Source organism: Coccidioides immitis (assembly GCF_000149335.2).
Source record: "Coccidioides immitis RS genomic scaffold supercont3.4, whole genome shotgun sequence".
Classification (NCBI taxonomy): domain Eukaryota; kingdom Fungi; phylum Ascomycota; class Eurotiomycetes; order Onygenales; family Onygenaceae; genus Coccidioides; species Coccidioides immitis.
The window spans coordinates 52,126-78,556 of NW_004504311.1; the positions used below are offsets into that span (position 1 = coordinate 52,126).

Here is a 26,431-nt window from a genome sequence, read left to right on the forward strand (position 1 = left end):
TAGTACACATTAACAAGTCTTATTTTTATAAGCAAGAAACTACAAAGATTTGCACTAATTATATAGAAGATAAAAAAGTCTGTACTTCTGTTTTTTTTAAAGCTATAGAAGAAAGTGACAGCATTATTATCTGATTATAATAATTTTTTCAAACTTAAAAACACAATACTCTAAAAAGAATTGAAACCAGTCTAGCAGAACAGATTACTAGTCTTAGTGAATTACTTGTCAAAATAATACTTCTGTCAGTTCAAACTAACAAATCTCTTTCTTTTTTCTTACTTCAAGTCTGAAGCTGGTGCTGTCACTTTAATAGTATTAAAAAAACTCATGTTTATTCAAGTTAAATAAAAAGAGCTTACAGAGCACATATTCTATTCTGTTAAGATAGATTAAACTGATTAAAGATTATACATTTAACTTATACTAATATAGTTATATATATAGAATATTAAAAGAATTTTAACCAATATTTACCAGAACTTAAAGTTTAATTATTTATCTTCTGCAGTTAATATACTTGATGTAATATCAGAATAAATTGAACTAACTTTAATATTAAATAACAGAAAAAGTAAAAGATAGAAGAAATTATCTGCAAATTAGTAATTAAGATAGATTAATTTACTGCTGCTCTGCTCTCTGCTGCATCTGCCTCTTCTCTTCTTTTCTTCACTCTAATCATATATTTGCTCTTTATTCAGTCATATTTGAACATATCTGCATTAGGTCTGTCTTTAACTAAAGGCAGTAAAGCTAATTTGCTCAAAACTATAATCAAGCAATCTGAATGAGCTCACTCTGATAATTTTTCTGCACTAGTTTTACATTCTGTTCTTAAACCAGAGACTTTAACCAGTGAGAAGGCTTCTGCAATTTAAAAAAAAAAATTATTACAATACAGGTTGTGCAGGTGTTGTATAAACACTTAATTAGTTTCTAGTAATTGAAAAGCTTTTGAATCAGATTCAAAATCTTCAATGGATTCATCATATATTTCAAATTCTATATGTTTCAGATTCTTTATATGTGCATTGTAAATATATAGTTGATCTATGGTTTCAAGCTTGTGATCTATAGTTTAACAGGTCATATCAGATAAATGTTTTCTGATAGTTGCTCAAAAAGCTCATTTTTCTGGTATGGGTCTGTATTTAGAGCATGTGACTGAGCTGGTGATCACATGAGATCACACCTGCATAGCTGCTTACAAAGCAGCTGGGATGGTGGATGACATAATCAATCAAGCAATCAATCAATAACTAATGTATTCCACAACCAAGTAGGACAACCAAGTGAGCAGGACACCAAAATACACATACAAATCTCAACTTTTTGCTTTCTTATATCTTAATAATATTGTTGAATATAGACTTTAGAGTTTAGATGTAGAGTATATAGACACTTAATAAACAGTATTATCAATTTGATTTATTTAACTCTATTATTTGTGAAGATACTTTGATACATGCTAGTAAAAAGATAATAAAATACTATAACTTAAGAAATAATTATTATATTTAAATAATTCTTATAATTTACAAAGTTTATTATATCTGTATAGTATCTTCTTCATTTTATAATGATCAGACATAGACTTGTTAAGATATAAGAGAGCAAAAAGTTGAGATTTGTATGTGTATTTTGGTGTCCCAACTCACTTGGTTGTCCCGCTTGGTTGTGGAATATGTTAACATTTTTGCTTGATCCCAGATTGTTACTATAAGTCAACCTACTGGCTTGTATTGCTCGTGCCGGCTTGTTAACCTGAAAATTCTAGCAGATGATGTGTAAAACTACCAGGACCTAGTGTTGAAGGAAAATACTACTACACTCTCATGGAGATCTTTGTGGAATATTCTGATCCAGATTCCGAAAGTGACTCAACAGTGTCAGCAATATACCCTGAGACTAGGACCCTTTTGCATTCTCTAGGGTCATCAAACAAGAATGTTTCTATTGTCTCCTCACCTTTACCATCATTCCCTGCAGAGTTGCATCATCTGTATTCTGCTTCAACCCGAGCAAGCATTGAGGATGACCCCGACATTCATGAGGGAAGACAGCGTACAACCCCACACAGTGTTGGTAGCTGGCCGACCCATATCTACTTAGAATGTTAGTTGGTCCTTTCCAATTTCCATAGCTTTTTGATTTTAACCGCAGAGTAGGGTATCCACCAACCACAGAGTTAGCCGTTCTTTCTACAATAATTTCTCAATATCAAGTTCAGCTCCGAGGCCAAATTGAAATCCATAGCCTACTATGCAACAATCTTGGTGTGCGGCTACCACTCCATGTTAGTTTATCACATCCTGTGGCATTGAAAAGTGAAGAGCATCCAGTGTTCAGTCACATTCTTAGAGATGAAATTCATGGTTCTGGAATCGAGGCGTATGTGCACATTTACCAATGGCATTGTTGTTGATTTGTTCAGAGGTTGCTGACTATGTATCACCCAGTTTTTATGTTCATATTGATGGGGTGGGCTGGGAGCCCAACTTCGAGAGGACACGATGGTTTCTTGTCTTGCGTGTTGGCTGTTCACCATCTGATGCTCTGCGTTGCTTGCTACAGATCTCGAATAAATCCCTTTCGATTTTTCATCAATCATCCCTGTATGAAACCTGTCATCAGGCCACAAATAGAAATCAAGGCAGGGATATAAATGTTCCCCGTGTGGTAGGAGAGCATCCAGGTTGTTTTCATATCTCCATTGCATGGAGTCTTCTTCAACCACCGTCTGAGGCCATGGGAATGCTCGAACATTCATCCTTAACGCAATTACTCCAGATCAGGATTCCCTTCACAACAGTCAAACTAAAGGTTGGGAACCGAATTGTAAATATTCCCCTGTTAAGTTCATAAAAATTGAGGAGTATTAAAACCATACTGTGTTCTAATATCAGGTTTCCGTATATATTGATTAAGGCACAAAGTCTAAACTACCGTATCAACTTCATACACGTCTGGACTACCCCAATATAAATGGATGGAGTAGAGCATGGACAAAGACCCTTGACTCTTGTAAAGGGATTGACCAAACTTCATGACTAAATAATGGTACTGAAAAGGCCCGTAACCAAGGTACACTTTTATGCGCATAATGCTCAATAAGTGTCGACTTAGTGATTCTTCAGTCTGCCACTTTCTAGGTCAAATTGACTGTCCAAAATATCTCGGGTCCCTTCGCTGATCTGTTGGTATAACCCTTTAGATGCTGCTAGCGAATCTTTTCTGATTGTCAGGCAATTGATATCCAAGAAAGTCGTGATTCGATGAATAACAAAGAAAGCCCAGTGCATATATGTCACGAAGGCGATGACCAAGTAGGCACGCAAGTACCAAGCCTCAAAATCTTTGTTTACCATAGGCAAGCCAAACCTCGGTAAATTCCCCAGAAAAGCGCCTCCTAACAAAGGAGCCATGAGCATAGTCCAAAATGGGAACGATTGACGGGTTAAATGAGCCAGTATTATTTTTGTCGTCATACGGCCGAAAACAAAAGATATGGTAACCGCGAAGAGCACAAGATGGTTTTCTCTTAGGAGGGTCGAGTGTGGCGAATAGAGCCAGGCAATGGTCGAGATTGAGGAAACAACGATTGGGGTCCATTCCAGGAACACGGGCAAAATAGGGAGGTTTCTGCGTTTCCGAGACCGAATAACATTGAGGATGCATGCGGGAAGGTGTGCAATCAAAAAAGACCCCAAGAGGACGACCACCCAGAGATCCAAGAAACTATAGTCGGCCAAAACTTCTCGATGGCCAAAGCATTCAGATAAGGAACTAGAATAAATTTCGGGGCCATAATAACCTGCCGCGATCATAACCAGGGTGGCAATAATCAAGCCTTCGGTTGGACCATTGAAATAACCCAAATATAATGTATGAGTATGATATGTCTCCCACGTTGAGAAGAACATGGGCAAGCAAGGAATTAGTGTAGTAAATGCACCGATCTTTGACGACCCTTGACCCATGGCTGCGGCCTCCAGGAGGCTAGCTAGTGTGCAGTTTAACGAATCAATTCCATGGCTGGGACATTTATGTATTAGTGTCTCATTCCTAAACAAAGAGTGACTAACACATACTCAAAGAGTTCACCAAGCCCACTAGAGGTACCGGTCCTCCTTGCCTGCTTGCCGTCCACATTGTCCATTGTGGAGTACCTAAAAGCAATTAAATGGAGCTCTAAATTGCAAATGGGGTTTAAGTGCAGCTCACATCCAAAGCCCAAGCGCAAAACTGTAGTAAACCCACGGTGGTGCCTATCATAACAAGTGACAACTTAGCAGCAGATATTGTGGTGTGAGAATTATTAGATGAGGATAAGAATATGGAGAACACACTGGCCCAACCAAGTCTGGTACAAAGACTTCAAGCACAAGCAGGTTTCCAATAATGAACATAAACCCAATCAGTGTAACCATATTTGGCGCGAGCCATAGGGGAAGCAACTCAACAAAAGCATTCCACTAGCAATCAATCCCATTAGCTAGAGGAGATGTAGGCTTTGGGATAGGAGAATAACATAGTGCTTCAAGATATATCGAGATATGAACGATTTATCAATGCTGGAGTATTTATATGTTTTTAAGGGTGATAATATTTCGTCCGACAAAGAGTCTGGAAACCCTGCAGTTTAATATACAATAAGCTGATTCTGTCGACATCACAGTTAATATCATGGCAAAAGTAGCTCACTGGTCATCCTTTTCCAGGGGTTCATTTTTTCTTAATAGTTCAGCAGACAGAGCCTTTTTAAAACTCAATATCATAGATGCCACAGGCCAACATTGAAGATTAATACATTTCAAATGAATGTGTCTAATAACGAAGGTAGAACAAGCAAAAAGGAACTGGGAGAAAGAGTTGCTGGAAAAGGGGATTCCTCTGAAAGTCTGGTCAAAATTTCATAAGGTCTACGGAGGTACGGAGTACGGAGTATTGGGATTCCAGGCCACTCCTATACAGCAGCCTGAAGAATCCATCCCGCTAAAATTTATTTCTGGCCGAGAAGTCTTTGCGCGCTAGTAACGAATGATTCTGGTTGTCACCAGCCAAAGCTGGCCTCTTGTTCTTGGCTGGGCAAAGGCCTGGAGGAGCTTACTAAGCTAACTCACTAACTTTAAATGTCTACCGAGCTTGTGGATGTGGTTGCAATCAACAACATCCGAGGTATCAAAACACCCCCATTCTCATTTGGTTCCTTCTAAGTTTGATTAGAAACTGATGTGAAAAGCAAAACTGACTCTTACTTGTATATCATCACAACAGGTTGTCATTTGTGGAACATTGTGGTTATTTATTTTTTTCACTATTTTCTCCCTTATATCCCCATATCGATAGAATGTCCTTTCTTGGTGGCGCGGGGTGCTCAGCTGCCGGCAACCCGCTGACACAGTTTACAAAACATGTTCAAAATGATACTTCCCTTCAAAGAGATCGACTTGTTGGTAGAAGCCTGGGCGGACTCCAAGAAGGCATGCGCTCACAAAGTATCATGGTTGGCCAAGACCAAGTTCGTGCTTCTCGCTGCCTGTAATGCAAGCTGGGAAACTAACATTCAATGCTACTGCTATTTTAGATGATGGATGAGTTTTTGCAACAAGAAGATCAGATTCCTCCGGCTGCGACACACCCGTTTTCCATGGAACAGATGCGACTGGAACTTGAGAATTTCCAAGCTGGTCCTCCGAGGACTGGATCCTCAGGTTGGGCTGCGGAATTTGACACAGTCAAGAACGCAAGAATGGACCCCGCTTTTCCGGGTCCAAAATCACAGTTGATGCAAGGAATTGGATTCTCTGCCAAAGAGTTTGCACATTTTTCGCACCAGAGTAGTCCGCAAAGAACCGCAAGCCCCGTCACATCAACTCCCGCAGTGCTGTCATCGTATCATCCGCAAAGGGGAATGGGATACCGAGGCGTTGGAGGTAACTATATGCCTATGATGGGCTCATCATATGGGCATATGGCGATTCACCAACAATCCTCAGCGCAAGAGGACAAGGGTAAAGGGAGGATGGTAGAACTTGATGATAAGAACTGGGAAGCCCAGTTTGCAGAAATAGATGCTGCAGGAGAAAAAGCTCTGGACGAAGAAGCAACCGCCGCAATGGAAGCTGAGCTTGATGATTTGGACAGGTCAGTTCCCGCTGAAACGGACGAATTTGGTCATTTTGAAAGTATTTGGAACGGGATTCAAGCTGAGACTGCAGAGCGCAGGCGAATGGTCAATGAAGAAGTCAATTTTGAGAACATGCATCTAGGCGAATTCGGCGAATGGGATAATTTTGACGGCAGCCTCAATACGCACAGCTTTAGGGACCCGCAGCTCGGTGACTACCTTTTCGAGGAGGAAAACAGTTACCGGCTGATCCCAAACCCTTTCGAAGAAGGGATTCGAATGATGAGAGAAGGTGATAACCTCTCTCTCGCTGTCCTCGCATTCGAGGCTGCTGTGCAGAAAGATCCTAAACACGTCGAAGCATGGACCATGTTAGGCTCCGCCCAGGCGCAAAATGAGAAAGAGAGCCCGGCCATACGTGCATATGAACAAGCTTTAAAACTAGATCCTAGTAATCTAGATGCTCGTATGGGCCTTGCTGTTTCATATACGAATGAGGGGTACGACTCTACAGCGTACAGGACGCTTGAAATATGGCTTTCCGTGAAATACCCTCAAATCATCAATCCGAAAGATATTACCCCGGACACCGAAATGGGCTTCACTGATCGACACTTGCTTCAAGAAAAAGTCACAGATCTTTTTATTCGGGCAGCCCAGCTCTCTCCGCAAGGGGAACATATGGACCCCGACGTTCAGGTTGGCCTTGGTGTTCTGTTCTATGGCGCCGAAGAATACGATAAAGCCGTCGATTGCTTTTCTGCGGCTTTAGCATCCAACGAGTCGGGTACATCAAATCAACAGGAACAACTGCACCTTTTATGGAATCGTCTTGGGGCAACCCTGGCGAATTCTGGCAGATCAGAGGAGGCTATCGAGGCGTATGAAAAAGCCCTTACTATCCGTCCAAATTTTGTCCGCGCAAGGTATAATCTTGGTGTCTCTTGTATTAATATTGGATGTTACCCTGAGGCTGCTCAACACCTCCTGGGGGCATTGGCCATGCATCAAGCGGTTGACCGCGGGGAGTCTTTCCCATTCTCTGAAGATGAAATCGCGGACTCCCATAGTACGCACAATCAGAGTACAAACCTATATGATACTCTGAGACGAGTTTTTAATCAAATGGGTCGAAGAGACCTTAGTGACATGGTAGTCAATGGCATGGATGTGGAAGTTTTCCGGAAGGAGTTCACTTTTTAATCAAAGTGTTGAAGCACACAATTGGTAACTCTAGGAGGTTCATTTGTTTAGCAGTGGTTACAGGTCATGACAATCTTATTAGAAGCAGTGATAGAATGGTGTGTTGAATCTAGTGTTAGTGGCTAGATCTTCAATGATTCTCAAGTTCCTGGTAGCCAAGTGTTCTTCAAGTTTGTTTAGATTGATTATTGGTACTGGAATGAGATTTCAAGCTTAATTACCTACCATTAGGCTTGATCTTGAATTTCTAACACTATATGCATAAAAGTAAAATCAACATGATTTACTTATTACTACTACTTTGCAGAAGTGTGTTAGTCTTTGCCATGCTCGTAATTACTTCTGTACCAGAAATACATTGAATTCTACCAAATTAGTATAAATCAGCGTGTATCTTTGATTATGGATTTATTTCTTCTCTTCTACGGAGTATATAACTTAGTATCTCACAAAGTACACATTCACTCCCAACATCTTGTGAGTGACTCCCAGCCCTTGCAAATGTTGTTCATCAGTGTAAGGGGTTTGTAGGTGAATCCTTACAGTTTTATTGACTCTATATTTTAAAGCTGTATATCTATAATTTGGAGCTTCTTTGAGATTCTAAATTCTTTACTCCGTATTGGTTGCTCAATTGCAGCTTCATTGACCATTTTATCATGATTGGAAGGCTAAGGGTTGGATTTTGAAATTGCAGTCATTGGGTGGTAAAAGTTGGGTGGGTGGGAAATGTTAGTTAACTAATTACTAGCGCGGCAAAGACTTCTGGGACGCACCTCCGTATTCATAGAGGCGCGTACGAGAAGTCTTTGCCGCGCTAGTAATTAGGCTAGTACCAGAAATACATTGAACCCCACCAAATTAGTATGGATCAGCCTGTACCTTTGATCATGGATTCATTCCTCCTCTTGTACGGAGTACATCCTCCCAAGTATTCATATCTCCAAGATGTAAAGCTGCTAGAGTCTCTGCAGCTTCTAATCTACTAGCTAAGCAATCCCTTCCTAGATCCTGCCGTTTTGAGATCAGATTCTTTACTGGAATCTATCTCTTTAGGGCGTCCTGATCACTTTGCATCTTTAACAAATGAAATATCAATTTGTTGGTTCTCTTGAGGCTTATAGCCGCGGTCTTTGGTTCGTTTTTCAATCACATGGAGGGTTCTAGCAGGAATTCCTAGAGCAGTAGAGACTTTGTTAACTGGTATTCCTCAAGAGACTAAAGAGCTTGGATGCGAATAGCAATTGGATGAAACCGATTATTTTCAGGCATTGGAAATTATAATTGAGATGAGATTCAAGGTGGTGATTGTTTTGAAATCAGAAAGGTACAAGTAGGTCTGTAGTAATTTGGTTGGGGGGTATTGTACTTTTGATACAGCTATAATTACTAGCGTGAGTAAAGACTTCTGGGCACCTCCGTACAGAGTACCCCTTTACTCGGTACTAAGTGGCGACTTTCCTCTTTCTTATTTTGGGGACTTTTTTGTTAAGCTCCCATCTACCATTTAACCTTCTCTATCTTCTATCATCCTGTATAGATATGAGTCCGCCGACCACATGTCCTACTGTTGGTCAGAGCAAAGCAATTAGCCCATCTTCTCGGGGCGTCAATATCCATGAGGCGCGACGAGCGAACAACTTACGCCTCAAGTCACGCTTGGAATTGATATATCAGAAGTATGGTAGAGATTTCGGTAATATTGGCGATGAAATTAATCTTCGGACGGGACAAATTGTGGTTGATAATGGACATCTTAATCAAATGGAAAATGAGCAAGATATTGGCGGGTGCTTTTCGAATAATCTTCATCCCCATGGAAAGACACATCGTGAGAAAGATATTACTGAACCTGTTACCCGTTTCACCGAGACGATTACCAGCTTACAACCGACTAAATCTCGCCAACCGATGAAGATGCACCTGCCCGAACTTGGTCGCCGCTGTCGACATTCTCAGCCCGCTTTGGCTAACGCCGATCAAGGACCAGATCAACTGCTAGATGGGAGTATTCTGAAAGTCTCGGCTGACTCAAATCCTGGAGAATATGAGGGTTATTGTATCTTGACGGGAAGTCGGAGTCCAACCGCGTTAGCCCCCGCTGTAGTGGGTGAACCCTTTTCTGCTGGTTTCCCAAAGCTCGAACAACCACGCTCAGAACAGATTGAGTCCGTCTGGGCAGCCCCGAAAAGGCTTCCAAGGGGTAGACAGCGCACGGGCTGGGCTGACAGAAATGCTCGCGCCCTCTTGGCGCCACAACCTGGACCAGATTCGGATTCCGACGATCCTCTACAAGAGAATAGTTCAAAAGCTAGAACAGTATCTCGTCGTCCATGCATATCTAAATATACCCACATGCGTCTCTCAACAAACAGGGGCTATGGTGGCGCCCAGCTCCCTCAAAAGAAGGGTTCTGAATTCCACTACAATGTGCTTTTGTGCGGGAATCAGCAAATTTCCGCTAAGCAGCACCGGAGCAATGCGCGTACTACCTTTGATCCTATTTCAAAAGTAATTACAATGGACAGCGAGTTTAATCAAGAGTCAGAAGAGTCCAAACGGCCTCTGTTGCAAGAGCGACCAAAAGTTGGGCCTCTTACTGCAGAGGAGATTAACTACTTGCTAGATCTACGGATGGTGAAAAGAAGATCATGGCCGGAAGTGCTCTCTGCAATGCCGTGGCGTAGTGCCAGGCTACTTAAGCACTGGTACTCTAAGCATTGCATCGAAGTTAAGAATATTCGGCCTTTGGATATCCGTGACTGGGTTTCCCAAGAAAAGGAGCGGCCACCGTCCGTTCAACAAGTCTCCCCGTTTTCTTTGGAGTCCGTACAACCCTATGACGTGTCCGTGGATAGGGTCCAGGGCAAGTGCAATCAAGGGAGTGGTGAAAGACAGTCTGGGACTATCAAGTTTCGGGATCCTTCTGTTGAACAGGCTATCACCAAGGAAGTGAGAATGGACGAGGATGATAACCTGAGGTCGCCTGTCCATTTATTACGGTATACCCAGGTGAAATCTTCAGCGCGCGCAGCAACGGATATGATAAAGTCTGAAAGCCCTGATCCGCTCGTCGACACATCGTGACGCAAGCAGCTCATTACCCAAGTGGGAGTGCAAATGCATTGCTCACATAGCTGTTACTGGAACAGAATGCAGAGTCTCGTAATCATGCGTTGTGATCCGGCAATTTTTGGAGGCTTGTTTCCTCAAGGGCCAATTCAACGTGCTGACTGATACTAAAAACATTGCTGTCGCTTCCATTGAATGCTAATTTCAAGAGGGTCTAGTGGGAGGTTAAGTGTCACTCTCAGCAGCAGTTGCCGTCAAAACGTCCTCGAGCTTGGTATTCATGGCACCTTCCACATTACCAGCACTTTCCCAAAATTTGGACAGATGCCGGGTTCCGGAGTCACACAAAATTGTTGCTATTCTATGGCCAGGGCCCAGTTTGATAGCTGTTTTGACTGCCGCAAAGCCTACATTACTTCCAGAATTAGTATATTCACTGCTAGAATCAAGCTCTGGGGTATACAGAAAATGGGCGTACAATTCACAGCGCTGCTGCTCCCCACAAAAATCCCATCTTTCTCCACCAACCATCTTGCCATAGCTATAGCTTGTGCATCGGTGACTCTAATGGCATCGTCGATTAACTCCCGCCCCGCTTCGAGATTCGAAGTTATCCGATTTATACCTATCCCTTCAACTACTGTATCGACTTGTTGTCTCCTTCTCGTTCCTTCTTTCTCCATAGTGTCAAACATCACCCCAAATTGTATCCGATTAAACAGTCCACTGCCTTGCGGGTCTGCAAGAACGACAGTCATGGCTGGAAGTCGAGGTTTCAGATAAAGCGCAACTCCGGAAATTGTACCTCCAGTTCCAGCACCCGACACAAACGCATCCAGCTTCCCCTCGCATTGCTCAAAAATTTCGGGCCCAGTTGTTTGAAAATGAGCCTGCCAGTTTGCGGGATTTTCAAACTGATCAGCAAAAAAACCATGGCTGGACTTGTCTGCTGCCATGGATGCCGCCGATTCGTAGTTGGAGATCTCTGACTTTCGAGATATGGAGTCAAAAGAATACGGCGTGGAGGCTGAGCTATAAGATCTCGACAGACATCGGGCCCTGTTTACGAAGTGACCCACTTCTACAATTGGGGCCGGGGGTACTTTATCGACCACGGCCCCTAGTTTCAAGAGCAGGTTCGATTTCTCCGCTGATTGATCCGAAGGCATGCAACTTCAAGTGGGATGAGCATACTTTATATGCGGCGCCCAAGAAGCAGAGGAACACGTACATGTGTGCTAAGTACCCTTTCGCTCTGGCCAAAGTTGCTAGAGATATGCCAGTAGATCCCACAGTACCTTCGTAAATTGCATACCCGGAATATGGAATCAAGAGCCCTTGTCTTTCGGCCTGTTCTCCCAACCATTAATATATGATTTCAGCCCGTAAATAATCACAGAATAGGGATATTCGCTTTACCGCTTGTATCATACTTAAAGCCACGCGGTCCTTTGGACTGCCTCCAGCACCATTGAGGAACTATGAAAGGGTCTGAGACACAACTGACCTTGGAAGGGTCACCGGGGCCACCTCATTTGGCATACCTCAGCTTTTGCCAATATATCACAGCCTGTTGCCTCAGACAAAGATTTTATGCGAATAAGTGGCGTATTACCAATGCAGCCTTCAATGCCATTGGAAATCGGAGGGGGCCCGTGGTTGAGGGAAAATCCAGCTGTTTTACTCTGGTTGCAGTCTGTGTCACGTTGTTTCTGCTGGCTAGACGAGCAGTAATAGATATCCCTCAAGCCAATAGTAGCTATTACACCAGCCAGAAATGCTACAGCTGGTATATAGAACTGTGAATAGTTTGACATTATCAATCTTAGAAGCTAATATTGATAGTAGCTTCAGAAATTGCTTTTCAAAATTTGCAGGTTTGAAGTTTTGTACATTCAAACTAACAAACATATTAGATTTACCTCTGTATTTAACAAGTCCAAACAAACTCTAAAACGTTTTTTAGTGCAAAACTGACTTTGATTCTTTGCCTTAAACAGTTTAAAAGCTACATTATGACCTCTTCATATATTTCTGCTTGTAAAAGCCTTGTAAATGAGCCAGTAAATTCTGTGAAGAAAAATATAATTATAATTATTATTATTCATTATAGTCTTATGCAATTAGTGACTGTAAAGACTATATAATCTAATAGCTTTTCTGTTAACTAGATTTTAATTAGTGTATATTATAATAACAAGATAATTTAGAAAACACAAAAAAATAATAAGATACTTTAAGATAATATAAGATTTTTGTCATGGGCTAGGCTGAAGTTACTAGCTAAATGAATGTATTACTTGGAGAAGAAAAGAAAAGAAGATAGACAAGCACATGTACTCTGTATGAGCATGATATATATACAATGTTTGTATGTAGCACTAGGCCAAAAGAGAAAGTAGGCACTAGGCTAAAAGAGAAGTAGTATGGAGATCTTTAGCATGGTATGAGATTAAGCGCTTGGCCTGAGAGAAATAGAGGTTCAATCTCTAATAATACTCTTTGTTAGAAGCTCTGAAAATGTTGTGAATGTAGGTCAACCAAGCATTGAATAACATTAAATGTTTAAGAGAATCCACATGACCTACAACTCTGAATGTATAAGAATTGCATGATTTACCATAAGGATTCGCCTGCAAACCCCTTACATAGATGAACAACACCCGCGAGGGCTGAGAGCCTTAGCTTGTGAGCTGTTGAAAGTTGCATGTGTCCTCACAAGGCACTAAGTCACATGCTTGCGAGCACACATAAAAGACCACCACTGCGTGAACCTCTTGCTGGGAGCCAGTGGCAATCTTGTCTACAAGTTGTATATAGCTGCCAGAATACCAGACCTTTTACCTTGTGTACTCTTTTGGAGAACTTCTACATTCTATGCATGACTCTCTTTCACAAGTTGTGAGCATCAGACCTACTTAGCTTTTTTGTATCCTCAATTCTGAGAATACTTACAAAATCTATGTTGGGTTCCCTAACAGGAAATGAACTTCAGTTGTCAGCTAGATAGCTATACAAATAAAACACTAAGACAAACCCTTGAAAATAAGTTTGGAGTAGGTGCTTGTCATATACACTGAACTTACTACAAACTTGACACAGACACTTCTTTCACAACCTAGTTAATTCTTGTTCAAAGTAGACAAAACAATATTTATTTGAAAGCTACTTTTTACCTAAGAGACTCTCTAATTTTCAAGTAAATTGCCCTGCTGGTTGTTGAGATATAAGTGAAAATAAATGATGCCAGCTTTATGCTTATCAGTAACACTTTTCACACTATTACTCAGTAACTATAAAATCTTTTCAACTGAATTTTGAGAGACAAACTCAATAATATTCTTTAAACAAATTATTAAATTTTCTTTATTAGTTATTATGTTATTATACTTTTTTTATCTGAAAAATCTCTTACTAAATACTTTCTTCTTTTAATTTTTCTTAAGACTCTTACTTACTTATATTTTATTAAGATATGCCAAGTAAGCTAGAATTTTTATCTTATCTACTTTTATCTTCTCTTTCTATCTCTTTTTATCTGATTCTTGCTTTTTACACTTTGTGTCAATATTAAATTAGCTTTATTAACTTAATATTCTTGATATGTTATAAATTTTGTAGCACAACAGCAGAGAACAAAAAACAATTGAATAAGACCTGACAAGATAAAATTACAGATTATTGTAGAGGAACTTTAAGATAAGAATCATGTAACCAGTAATAAAACTGATAAGCTGACTGATTATACTAAGCATGATAAGATTAATTGAAGAATATAGTAAGTGTACTGTAATAAAATAAATAAGATAGCTTAGTAAGTCTATTATCAGAGAAGTATTATGTATATAAGAATGCTTATTATCAGATATCTGATGAACTTGTTTATTGTGATTAATCTTCTTATCTATCTACCAGATATCTTTAAATTAGATACTTTTATATCTTGATTACTTTTTATACTATTGAAGTTCTGTAATACTGTATAACTGTATCTGATTTTGCTACTCTTGAAAAGATACTATAGTCTTACTCTGACTCTGGCATATTTGTATAGAAACTCTTTGTTATTAGAGCAAGATTGCTGACTCAATCAGAGCATTATAAACTATTAATTACTATTATTAGAGAAGCCTGATATAGATTTTGTAGGTTTTCTAAAATTAGAGTATGAAAAAGTTAAGTAGATCTGATGCTCACAACTGATAGAAGAGAGTTGTGTGTAGAGCATATAGATTTACTAACTAGAAGACTGAATACTGAGATTTTCATGATTTGTAAGTATTGTGTGATTCTTATATGTTCAGAGATATAGATTATATAATGTTCTCTGAATATCTAATATGATCTGATGCTTGGTTTTGTCTAGATCTATGTTTCTAACACTATTTCCCTCTTCAGATGCCTTAGTCTCTGAAGTATAGAACTACTGAGGTGGTTTTTCATATATCATTGTAGCTTCCCTATCATTGGTGAAGTATTATAGATTCTTGAATGTGCAGACTTCTGCATCTCTACTGCTTGACTATATAGATATTCTACATGTGTATTACTATCAGTTGCAGTAGACATTCTTCATATTCTTTATTATAGAATATTGATTGTTTTATTATAAAAGTCCAGTATTTTATCATATTATTATTTCTTTGTTTGTTTGCTTGTCTGATTATTATATTATTTATTATCTGTTGTTGTGTTTGTTTATTAACAAGTTATAGAAATAGCAACTTTAGTATATTATAGTATAAATATAAATAAAGATTTTCTTGCTCTTGTTCTTCTCTTCTTCTTTTTCTTGTTCTTTTTTAATTATGTTTGACTTACAGCTTTAATAATATTAATAATTCAGATTCCTGTCTTAAGTAAAAATAAAGATATCTTTCTATATTTTATGTATGTTTATTTCATGTTTACTAATTGCCTGAACAAAAAGTCACTATATATATAAAATATGAAAAAGAACTCTTGTAAGCATTACTTAAAATATGCTATCTGTAAATACTGTAATATATAAGATTTTTGGCTTATTTTCTTTGCTATTCTAATATAAGTATAAATTTATGAGTCTGTAATCAGTCTTATTCAAAAGTTGTTGTATCTTTATAAAAATTACTTAGATCTTGCTCTCATGAATTCTTGTTAAGCAACTCTTACAAGAGAGATGTATAAATTAGTATATAATTACTATGATTTGGACTTTAATATTATAAAGTATCAGAAGAGTTCAGTCAGAAAAATATATACTTTATATTATTATATCTTATTTCTAATTATAGATTCTTCTATAAAATATTGTTGTTGTTTAATATTATTATCAGATAAATTCTTAATATTTCTTCTGATGCTGTTTGCAATAAAAATGCTTGAGAGTCTTCACACTTTCTTACTCTTATTTAAACTGAAATGTTGCAGATTCAAGTTAAAGTAAGAAATATACAAGTATCTATTAATTAACTTGCTGTATGTTTGACTAGTGAAATGAAAAAGCTTTATGATATAATTAAAACTGGTTTTATATATTTACTTTATTATTTTTACTTGTTCTCAAACTAACTTCTGTGTAGATTAATATTATATCTTCTATTAATGATCTGACTAATGCTTTTACTTCTGGTTTTTATAGTGTTATGAAAGTACTTTATTCATCTTAATATTCTTTAACTGCTGTATCTTCTTCTGTAGCTGCACTATCTGTTGTGGTGCTGTCTGTAATCATATTATCTGTTTTTGTGACTCTGGAACCTTGTACATTATTAGCTGGTGTGCCACTATTACAGTCACACTTTGGAGACTTTTGTAGTATCTCTTCTTGTTACTAGTTGTTTGATTTTATGAGATGTAGTGGTTTTTGATTTTGCTTTTAGCCATATTTTCTTCTTTTGTATGTAGATTTATTCATCTTTCATCTCTTTTATAGATAGTCTTTAAGAATCTCTTGTGCATTTTCTAGATTTTTCTCAGATTCTCATGTTAATTTCTTAATAAAAAATTCTTTTCATTTTACTAGATAATGCTTTTTGTAATAGTACATCTTGTCATCTAGAATCTTGTCTACTTCTCACTTATGATAATTATCTACCAGTACTGCAGAAGAATATATTAATGTTTTACTCTTTTTCATACAATATAGTTCCAGCAATAAGACATGAAAGATGTTATGAATCTGATAGCTTGGAAAGAGCTTTAGTTAATATATATTATTTTCTATAATCTTTATTACTGAGAAAGATCTATAGTACTTGTTGTCTAATTTTTTACAAGAGCATAGATTTCTTGATAACAACATTACTTTGTTATTAGATATATATATTTTGTCTTGTTGTTTGTAGTTATAAAACTGTGCTTAATCTTCTTTTGCTTTTATCAAATATTCTATCAGACTATCTCTTAATATGAAGATTATTCTCAGTCTTCTATTATTATTATTATTATTATTATTCATTATAGTCTTATGCAGTCAGTGACTATGAAGACTATCTAACAGCTTCTCTGTTAGAATTTATTTAGTATACATTGTAGAAACTGAATAAAGGAAAAAATTTAAAGTATTTTAAGATAATATAAGATGTTCTTTCATCACAAAAGTTAAATAACAGATAGTACATAATATTAATTTTAAAGAAAAATAATAATTCTTGTAGCAATGTAATACAAATCAAAAAGAAATAAAATTAGCATATTTGGGAAAGCCACTATCTAGTAGCTATTCTAGTACATTTCAGAAATAAAACTAGCCATTTTAAGCCTAATTCAGTTTCAAAAATAAAATTTAAAAATAGTTGAGAAATATCAAGTTCTTGTTAAATTTTTCTTCTTTCAGTATAATATGCTGAGCAGTCTAATAGTAGATGCTTTGGATTTTTAACACAATTACAGAAATAGCATAAATTGGAAGAGTAGTCAGATAATCTTATTAGTTAAGATCTGAAATATCCATGACCAAGCTTTAATTAGCAAATAGTTGACCATATCTTCTTCAATATAGAAAGAGTAGATGCTTTCCATCTGGATTTTATTTTAAATTGAGAGTAGTGATTTGTAGAACTTTCTTTATTAAAAAGATTTTCAAACTACTTTATTATTGCTTGTTCTTTTATTTGTCTTTTTATATAAGTAAGAGATATATATCTTTCAGAACAAACTTGATTTAATTCTGTAGCTTTTTTTGCTGCTAGATCAGCTTCTTCATTTCCATGTATATTTACATGTGCAGGAATCCAATGAAGATGTAGACTAATTTGCTGATTTTTAATAGACTTAGCAGTTTTTCTTATAGATTGAAGATAATATAAGCCAGAATTAAGATCTTGATTCATGAGTCTCTAAATAGCAGCTTGACTATCAGAGAACACCCAGATATCTGATATTGATCTTGATTAAGACTGAGAGATAGAACTTGCTAATTTAAATGCTTTATCTATAGCAAACAGTTCTGCATTAAAGACTTCAAGATATTTTTCTAGATTTCATGAAAATCTAATATTATCTTGTAGATTGTATACACCAGCACCAGCATATTGACTTTCTTCAGCTTTGGATCCATCTGAATAGAGAATTAAAGATCTATTATCTAGATTTTTAATTTTATTTATGTGACTATCTTTAGCTGTTTTCTTGTTGGAATTTTCAATTTGAATATCTATCAAATCAGCTAGATTTTCAGACCAAGATGCATTCTATATTGCTTTGATTCTCTTTGTTTTTAGAGAAGGTAATATATTTGAAATCATTGAACAAATTCTGAATAGTTGACTTGAATACTTTTTTTGTTTATTGATTTTTCTTTTTTTTCTTTTTCTTTTAGTTGATGTTTGTGCAACATATTCATTATTTAATTCTGATTGATTTTAATCTAAAAACCTTTCTCAATCAAGATCAACACTATTATTATAAGATGGAAAGCTAGAAGATACTCCTTTTCTGATTACATATTCTTTTGACATTTTTAATAGTCTATAAGCATAGTTTCTGCATAGTTTATTAAACCTTACTTTAGCAGGAGGAATAGCAGCTTCAATCTCCAGAGCATAAATTAAAGAAGTTTTAAAAGCTTCTAGAACCTTTCTTAAAGCAGAGTTTTGAAGTTTCTCATACTTATAAAGAAGATTTTTTTGATTTTTTCACCAAATCTGAACATCATAATCAGCTACTGAAGTAATACAAGCTATATAGAGTTGTCTCATAGCTTGAAAAGTAAGACCTTTTTCAGTATTTGAAAGTCTGATTATTTGATTAAGAAATCTTTCAGCAGCTGATATCTTAATTTCAATATAGTTCTTGAAAGTAAGAGTATTGTTAAGCCAAATATCTTTAGTAAAGTAGATTAACTTAGTTTTTTCCATATCAAATTAAACTACATAAGAATCTTGTCTATTAGATATTGCTTGTAAAGCTTTATCTAACTTAAAGCAGTTTTCCTTTATTGAGAAAGAGAAGAGAACAAGTCCAGTATTATTTATATAACTACAAATTCTGATATCTTTAAGATCTAAATCATTATTATTCTTAAAGAGAAATATAGTATATATAGAGAAAAGTATTGGAGATAAAGGTGAACCTTGAGGAATTCCAATATTTATAGATATCTTTTCTTGTTATTTCTTACCATCAAAAACCAGTTGAATTTTTCTTGTTTGCATAAAATAAAAAATCCATATAGCTAGTGATTTTGGTAGTTGCAAATCAGAGAAGACTTTTAAAAATCTATTTAGTGAAACATAGTCAAATGCTTTTTTTATATCAATAAAAAGAGCTGAGGCTACCAATTTATTGGCTTTTGCTAATTGAATATTATGTACCAAACTTATTACAGTATCTATAGCAGAGTATTGCTTTTTTCCTCCAAACTGATCAAAATATAGTAGTTTATTTTGAGAGGCCCAATAAGAAAGTCTAGAAGCAATAACTCTTTTTATAACTTTTCCCAAGCAGTTAAGTAGAGAGATGATTTTTGTAAGATTTTGATAATAAAGCTTTTCTATTTGATTTCTTTAAAATAACTTCAGTAGCTTCACTCTAGATTTCTGAATGATATTTCTTTTCAAATAGTATAGAGTATAACTTGAAAAATCTATCTTTAAGTACTGGATAGATTTTTCATAGTATAAGAAAGAATATACCATCTGGGCCAGATGTACTGGTTTTGAAGCCTGAAAAAATAGAGTTCTTAATCTCTATTTCTTGAAGATTAGGCCATTTTCAATCTGGATTTTCATGATATTCATTCTAATTTATTAGTTGACAAGTTGGTAGTTTTCTGAAAAGAGTTTTTATAAAAGCATTGCATTTCTCTTTAAATGAGATAGCTTTATTTTCTATTTTATTTTCAGAGTTTGAGAATTCTAGAATAAGAGTTTTTTCCACTTTTTTTTCTTTGATATATTTATATACTTTAAAAATCTCTTTTTCTCCAGCATTCTCCAGAAATTCATTTCAATAAGATGATATTGCTTTTTTAATAGCATTAAAGTAGTCATTTCTAGTTTGTTGAAAGAACTCTAAGCTAACTTGCTTATTTTTTAGTTCTCTAAAGACTTTTGTTATAGCTTTTCTCTTGATTTTTAGCTCATTATTCCACCAAGACTTAGATCTTTCAGTTATTCTCTTTTTGGGAATATGTTTTTCAATAGAGATTTGAATTAGATTTCTTAATTTAATTGCTTCTAATTCAAGTTTTGATGGAGTATTTTCTATTGAAGTTCATTGAAATTCTTCTTTTTCTAGATTTTGAAAAAGAGATTTATTTACTTCATCCCAATTAGCTTTCTGAAAGTTATATTAATTTGAATAAAGTGGATTTTCAACAAGATTTTTAGTATTTAGTTCAATACTGAATTGAATAATTTCATAATCAGAGCCAGAGTGAAGAGCTTCATCAATTCACCACTCATGTATCTTTTGAGTTAAGTTGGTGGAGAAGAAGATCAAATCTATAATTGATTTAGATAATAGATTTGGTCTGAAGAAAGTTTCTCTGTCTATCTTATTTATTAAATTCATATTATTCTTCTCAAGCCATTCTACTAGTTTTTCAGCTCTAACTGAATTGACTATATTTGAATTCCATTATAAGTGATGAGCATTCATATCTCCAGTAACAATAGAGTATTGAGAAGCTGAGATATTTACTAGTTCTCTCTCAATAGTCCAAAGATTTGAGTTGTTCTCTAGATCTTTTTGATTATAGATATTTATCAGTTGTATGGTTTCAAACTGATTGTATTTATCTTTAATATCTATAACTAGAAGATTATTACTAGAGCATACATCAGATCTTAAGCAGAGTTAATATCTGGACTGTTTTCTAGCAAAAATAGCTACTTTAAATGTCAAATCTTTATTCTCAGGAAGAATACAATAATATGTATTATGAGAGACTGTAAACTAATTATCTGAGCTCATCCATAATTCCTGAAATAAAATATAATCAATTTTCTTTTCAAACTTAATATCAAGACATGTATGCATTCACTTTTCATTTCTTCTAACATTATTCTGTAGAAAGATCAATTTTGAAAAAGTATTTGAAGTTTTATTTAACATAAATTAATAAATGGTGGTCTAACTTCAATCTTTTCCTTAGAGATTACAACTTGATTTTCATCTTCAGAATCTGTTTCATGAGATCTCTTAGAAACAGATTTAGTTCTGGAAAGATTCTGCTCAGCTCTTACTAGTTACATTGATTTACTAGTATTTTGTGCTGAATAGTTGAATTTTTTGAAGAAAACATACTCTGTACTTTTAGTTACATGATTTTCTAGACAATTAGCACATTTTAATATAGAATGTATACATTTTCTTTCAGTAATCTTACAAATTGAGCATTCATGCATACTTGTTTGATGTTTTTGAGTACAGATACCACATCTAGCTTCTTTTTTACAGTTTGATGCTGTATGTCTATAGATCTGACAGTTAATATATTGTACAGTGCTTCTAAATCTTTCTGACTGTTTATATTTACAAACTTTAAGATTCTGTCCAGCAATTATAACTGTTTTCAGACTTTCAGCTATTATAGTATTTTGAATATGAAAGACAGCAGATGCATGTCTCTTCTGTATTCTATTTTCAGCAGAAGATAGCCAGATTGGGGTTCTTTTTAAAAAGATAAAGTTAAAAATTTCTATCTCTTCTTTTAAGAGAGATAATTCATTCTCTATATTGAAGATCTCTGTAGAGATATCATGAACTATAAAAACTTTTCAGTGCTCATCTTTGTGAATTTTCATGCTCTCTATATCAAAGTTTATTAAATCTGAGAATATAGATGTTTAAGTTTGCTTGTATTTTTGAAGAAAATCAGCTGAAAAGTCTTCTGTTGTTATTAAAATTAGAGATTGATCTTTAAATAACTTAGCAATTGAAGAAATAACTAGTTTTTCAGTAATATTTGCTTTAGTAAAGCTGTCATTTATTCTATTTCTGAAGAAGAAAGCTTTGTTACTGATCTCTTCAAGTACTTGAGTATTCATCTTGAGAATTAGTCTTTTTTTTCTAAAGAGCTTTGACTTAGAAAACTGTTTTTTATCTTTTTTATCATTTACTTTAGAGAGTAGAGAAGATTTAACTGAAGATTCAGTATTTAGTTCAGTTTTTAAAGCAGAAGAATATGATTTGGAAGCATTACTAGCAGATACTTTCTCTTGAGAGCAGCTTTGTGAAGTATTACTATTGTCAGTAGCTGTATTTTTCTGATTTTCAAGCTGTATAATTCTTTTCTCAAGATTTTGAAGTTCAAAGTTCTCAAAAACAGTAGTATCTTCTTTTTCTTTAAAAGAAAAATTTTTTTGAATACTCAAGATACAAGTACTTAGTTCTTTTTGCACAAGAATATAATTCTTCTTCTGAGATTCTTTAGCAAGAAGCTTGAAAATTGACTTTAGATCTTGCTCTTCAGATTTAAAAGAAGAATCAGAAATAGAAGACATTTTGACTATATTTCAAGAAGTATCTTCTTGAATAAGAAAATAAAAGATAATCCTTTGAAATTACTTTCTTAAGAAGATCTTCTGAGGTTATTTTGTATTCCACTTGCTAGTTAACTCAAACTAGTTCAGTTGTTTTACTGAGAGCTGAAAATCTCAATATAGTAGGTTTTTCTTTAGCCAGAGCTATATCTATTAAATTCTGGACTAGTTTTTTGAGAGAACTAGCAAACTATATAGTTTTTTTGAAGACTGTGATTGCAGGAACAGCTTTTAGAATAAAAACTATGGAAAAATTATTAGAAGAGTAGAGGGCAAGAGGGCAAGCTAGTAAATTTAAGAGATATGAGCAATTATGTCTCAAAAATCAGTTAAATTAATACTAGTAAGTATACTTTTTGAAGAGAAGTATCAAACTAGAGAGCTTTTTGCAGAGAAGATTTCAGAAACCAGCTGAGAATATTTTTAAATTTAGTAGTAAAGACTCACATTTAAGATGCCAAAGCCAATACTATAAAAATAAGGTATATTCTAAGCAGAAAAGTAAGAAGAGCAGGTGATTTTTTCAGATGTAGCAGTATCAGAAAGCTAGCATATCTTTTATCAGACAGAAAAGATAGCAAATCTGTTAAGTCACTAGAAATCTAGCTTGATTTCTTTCTTAAATACAGAAAAATTAATAAAAACTGCTCTGATTTGCAAGGTAGCCTATATTATAGCTTGTTTCTAGTTCAAAAACTTAGTTAATATAAGTATTTAAAAAGCTATTTTTCACTAATTAATTCTGATTTCTCAGCTACCAAACAGTATAGAACATACTAGTATTTAGTAGAGATTGGTCAGAATTTGCAGGGATCAATTTAGCTCAGCTATATCAAGAGTATCAAGTTGATAGGACTGATTTAGTGCTGGTGTGAGGCCTGGGGACCAAAGATCAGATGAGAAGGGGCAGAGAGATAAGATGGAAGTAGATAAGGTAAGATAAGAGCTCTAGCTTAGGTTGATATACCTTAACAAAATGTGAGTAAGCAAGAGTCTTGACAAGGAAAATCAAAATAAGAGAGTGTCTGGTAAGGGATTTTTCAGATAAAAAAAGTGTAATAACACAACAAATAGTAGAGATATAGTAAAGAAAATTTGGTAGTTTATTTAAAGAGTGTTATTGAGCTTGTCTTTCAAAATTCAGATAAAAAGATCTTGTGATTACTAAGTAATAGTGTGAGAAGTGTTTCTGACAAGATTGAAGCTTGCACTATTTATTTCCACTTATATCTTAACAACCAGCAAGACAATTCACTTGAAAATTGAAGAGCTTCTTAAGTAGAGAAATAGCTTTCAAATAAATATAGTTTCAACTATTTTTAACAAGAGTTGACTGAGTTGTGAAAAGAGCATGTGTAACAGAAAGTTACATAATTGTCAGACAATAGTTAATATCTTCTTATTCAGCATGCTATAGACTTATTAAGCATGATCAAACTTGAATAACCAGTAGTTAACCAAATGCCACTCATCTTCAAACAGCTATAGTAATATTGTATCTGCAGCATACTTTAAAGCATCTGTCTTCAAATATATTTTATATTCTAGATTATAGTATTAGATAACAAACTCTTTAGAGAAGATTATCTGTAACTTACAAAATACTTTTCTGACAGCATGTATTAGAAGAAAAGATTCTTTCTTTTATTCATTTTTACTGCTTTTTAAAAGATCTGTTAACAGTATCACAATAATTAAGTACTTATATATGAATGTTCTATAGAAGTTCACAAAACTCAGAAATATTTAAATATTATAAAAGCTTTATGACAAAGATTACTTTATAATTATCTGTGTTCACTTTAGATTCATCTTAATATCTTTGATATTAATGATATATTCAAGATACAAGATTATTCATTTTTTGAAAGTATACTTAGCAAGCTTTACAAATAACTAATATTTCCTCAGATACTTTATAACTAATCTAACATATTTCTCATGCTTTTTTTCTGAAGCCAAGAAGATAAGAATATCATCTAAATAAACTATACAATATACATCAATCAGGCCTGCCAGTACTCTATTAATATAAGACTGAAAGATCACTGATGTATTTAATAACTTAAAAAATATAATAAGATACTCAAAACTTCCAAACTTTATACAAAACATGGTCTTCTATTTATTCTCTTCTCTGATTCTAATTCAGTAGTAGGTATTATATAAATCTACTTTAGAAAAGTAGCATGCTTCTGCTAGCCAGCTTAGCATTTCATCTATTAACAGCAGAGAGTAATAGTTCTTTACCATGACTGTATTAAGATTACAATAATTAACACAAAGTCTGAGTTCTTTATCAATCTTAGATGCAAACAATACTAGAGCCCCTACCAAACTTCATAACAGATATATCTAACTATTACAAAGCTTGTTCTTAATATACTCTTATAGAATCTCTGTCTGCTTGGGTGATAGTTTATAAATTAGCATGTACAGAGGTTTACAGCTATTTTTAAGAATAATCAGATGACTAATCTTTATTCATTCTGGTAATTCTGCTACTTTTTCTTCTGAGAAAACATTTTTATAATCTCTTAATTACTGAGGCATCTCTGTCAGAACTTGATTGTTATCTGACATAAAAATAATATAGAAGAGTTTATTCTTGATGCATATTACTTAGAAAAATTTATCTGCACTCAGGAGTTCTACTGTTTTCTTTAAAGATTAATAATATTATATTCTATTCTTTCAGTCAATGTTCAAATTGAAATCTTTCAATCACAACATATCTAAAACTACATTCACATCAATGATATTAATTACTGCAAACATTTATCTTATCATCTTTGTGGTTCTCATGGTAAAGTAAATTAACTTAGTTTTTTTCATACTAAATTAAATTATATAAGAATCTTGTCTATTAAATATTGCTTGTAAAACTTTATCAAACTTAAAGCAGTTTTCTTTTATTGAGAAAGAGAAAGTAACAACTTTAATATTATCTATATAACTAGAAATTCTGATATCTTTAAGATCTAAATTATTATTATTCTTAAAGAGAAATATAGTATATATAAAGAAAAGTATTAAAGATAGAGATGAATATTGAGAAATTCTAATATTTATAGATATTTTTTCTCATTGTTTTTCACCATCAAAAACCAGTTAGATTCTTCTTGTTTGCATAAAATAAAAAATCTATATAGTAGTAATTTAGATAGTTGCAAATCAGAGAAGACTTTTAAAAGTGTATTTAATAAAATATAGTTAAATGCTTCTTTTATATTAATAAAAAGAGCTGAAGCTACTAATTTATTAGCTTTTGCTAATTGAATATTATGTACCAAACTCATTATAGTAACTATAGCAGAGCATTGCTTCTTTTCTCTAAACTAATTAATATATATTAGTTTATTTTAGAAGGCCTAATAAAAAAGTTTAGAAGTAATAACTCTTTCTATAACCCTTTTCAAGCAGTTAAGAAGAGAGATAATTCTGTAAGATTTTAATATTAAAGCTTTTCTATTTGATTTCTTTAAAATAACTTCAGTAGCTTCTCTTCAGATTTCTGAATAATATCTTTTTTCAAATAGTATAAAGTGTAAGTTGAATAATTTATCTTTAAGTACTGAATAGATTTTTTGTAGTATAAGAAAGAATATACTATCTGGGCCAGATGTACTGATTTTAGAGTCTGAAAAAGTAAAGTTCTTAATCTTTATTTCTTGAAGATTAGATTATTCTTAATCTGAATTTTCATGATATTTATTTTAATCTATTGGTGGATAACTTGATAATTCTCTGAAAAAAGTTTTTGTAAAAGCATTATATTTTAAATAAGATAGCTTTGTTTTCTATTTTATTTTCAAAGTCTGAGAATTCTAGAATAGAAGTTTTTTCTACTTTTTTTTTTTAATATATTTATATGCTTTAAAAATCTTTTTTTCTTAAGCATTCTCCAGAAATTCATTTTAATATAATGACTTTATCTCTTTAATAATATTAAAGTAGTTATTTCTAGTTTGTTAGAAGAACTCTAAGCTAAGTTGCTTATTCTTCAGTTTTTTAAAAACTTTATTATAGCTTTTTTCTTGATTTGTAATTTAAT

General features: G+C 34.3%; 5 protein-coding genes across 6 annotated transcripts; 3 read left to right on the plus strand and 2 right to left on the minus strand.

Moving 5' to 3' along the window:
* Window positions 1–1,509: 1,509 nt before the first annotated feature.
* CIMG_13347 (uncharacterized protein) lies at window positions 1,510–2,871 on the plus strand. Its single transcript, XM_004445962.1, has 5 exons — window positions 1,510–1,633; window positions 1,714–2,118; window positions 2,172–2,299; window positions 2,365–2,394; window positions 2,463–2,871. The coding sequence occupies exons 2-4, from the start codon at window positions 1,839–1,841 to the stop codon at window positions 2,368–2,370; spliced, it is 414 nt and encodes a 137-aa protein (XP_004446019.1). The 5' UTR covers window positions 1,510–1,633; window positions 1,714–1,838; the 3' UTR covers window positions 2,371–2,394; window positions 2,463–2,871.
* On the minus strand, window positions 2,849–4,887 carry CIMG_11293. 2 transcript variants are annotated; one of them, XM_004445963.1, is made up of 6 exons: window positions 4,708–4,887; window positions 4,535–4,638; window positions 4,353–4,478; window positions 4,228–4,271; window positions 4,095–4,172; window positions 2,849–4,038 (listed from the first exon to the last, which is right to left on the minus strand). In XM_004445963.1, exons 1-6 carry the CDS (start codon window positions 4,730–4,732, stop codon window positions 3,126–3,128), a joined length of 1,290 nt encoding a protein of 429 aa, XP_004446020.1. In that variant the 5' UTR covers window positions 4,733–4,887; the 3' UTR covers window positions 2,849–3,125. The 2 variants fall into 2 exon arrangements, with proteins under 2 accessions (XP_004446020.1, XP_004446021.1); XM_004445964.1 differs by having other exon boundaries at window positions 4,353–4,638.
* Window positions 4,888–5,204: 317 nt separating this feature from the next.
* On the plus strand, window positions 5,205–7,631 carry CIMG_04272 (peroxisomal targeting signal-1 receptor). Its single transcript, XM_001244830.2, has 3 exons — window positions 5,205–5,524; window positions 5,591–6,150; window positions 6,232–7,631. The coding sequence occupies exons 1-3, from the start codon at window positions 5,354–5,356 to the stop codon at window positions 7,334–7,336; spliced, it is 1,836 nt and encodes a 611-aa protein (XP_001244831.2). The 5' UTR covers window positions 5,205–5,353; the 3' UTR covers window positions 7,337–7,631.
* Window positions 7,632–8,878: 1,247 nt separating this feature from the next.
* On the plus strand, window positions 8,879–10,423 carry CIMG_04273 (uncharacterized protein; the record flags this gene model as incomplete). Its single annotated transcript, XM_001244831.1, has 1 exon — window positions 8,879–10,423. One exon carries the CDS (start codon window positions 8,879–8,881, stop codon window positions 10,421–10,423), a length of 1,545 nt encoding a protein of 514 aa, XP_001244832.1.
* Window positions 10,424–10,633: 210 nt separating this feature from the next.
* CIMG_04274 (cysteine synthase 2) lies at window positions 10,634–12,225 on the minus strand (the record flags this gene model as incomplete). Its single annotated transcript, XM_001244832.2, has 5 exons — window positions 10,634–10,815; window positions 10,887–11,581; window positions 11,640–11,758; window positions 11,828–11,887; window positions 11,953–12,225. 5 exons carry the CDS (start codon window positions 12,223–12,225, stop codon window positions 10,634–10,636), a joined length of 1,329 nt encoding a protein of 442 aa, XP_001244833.2.
* Window positions 12,226–26,431: the final 14,206 nt, after the last annotated feature.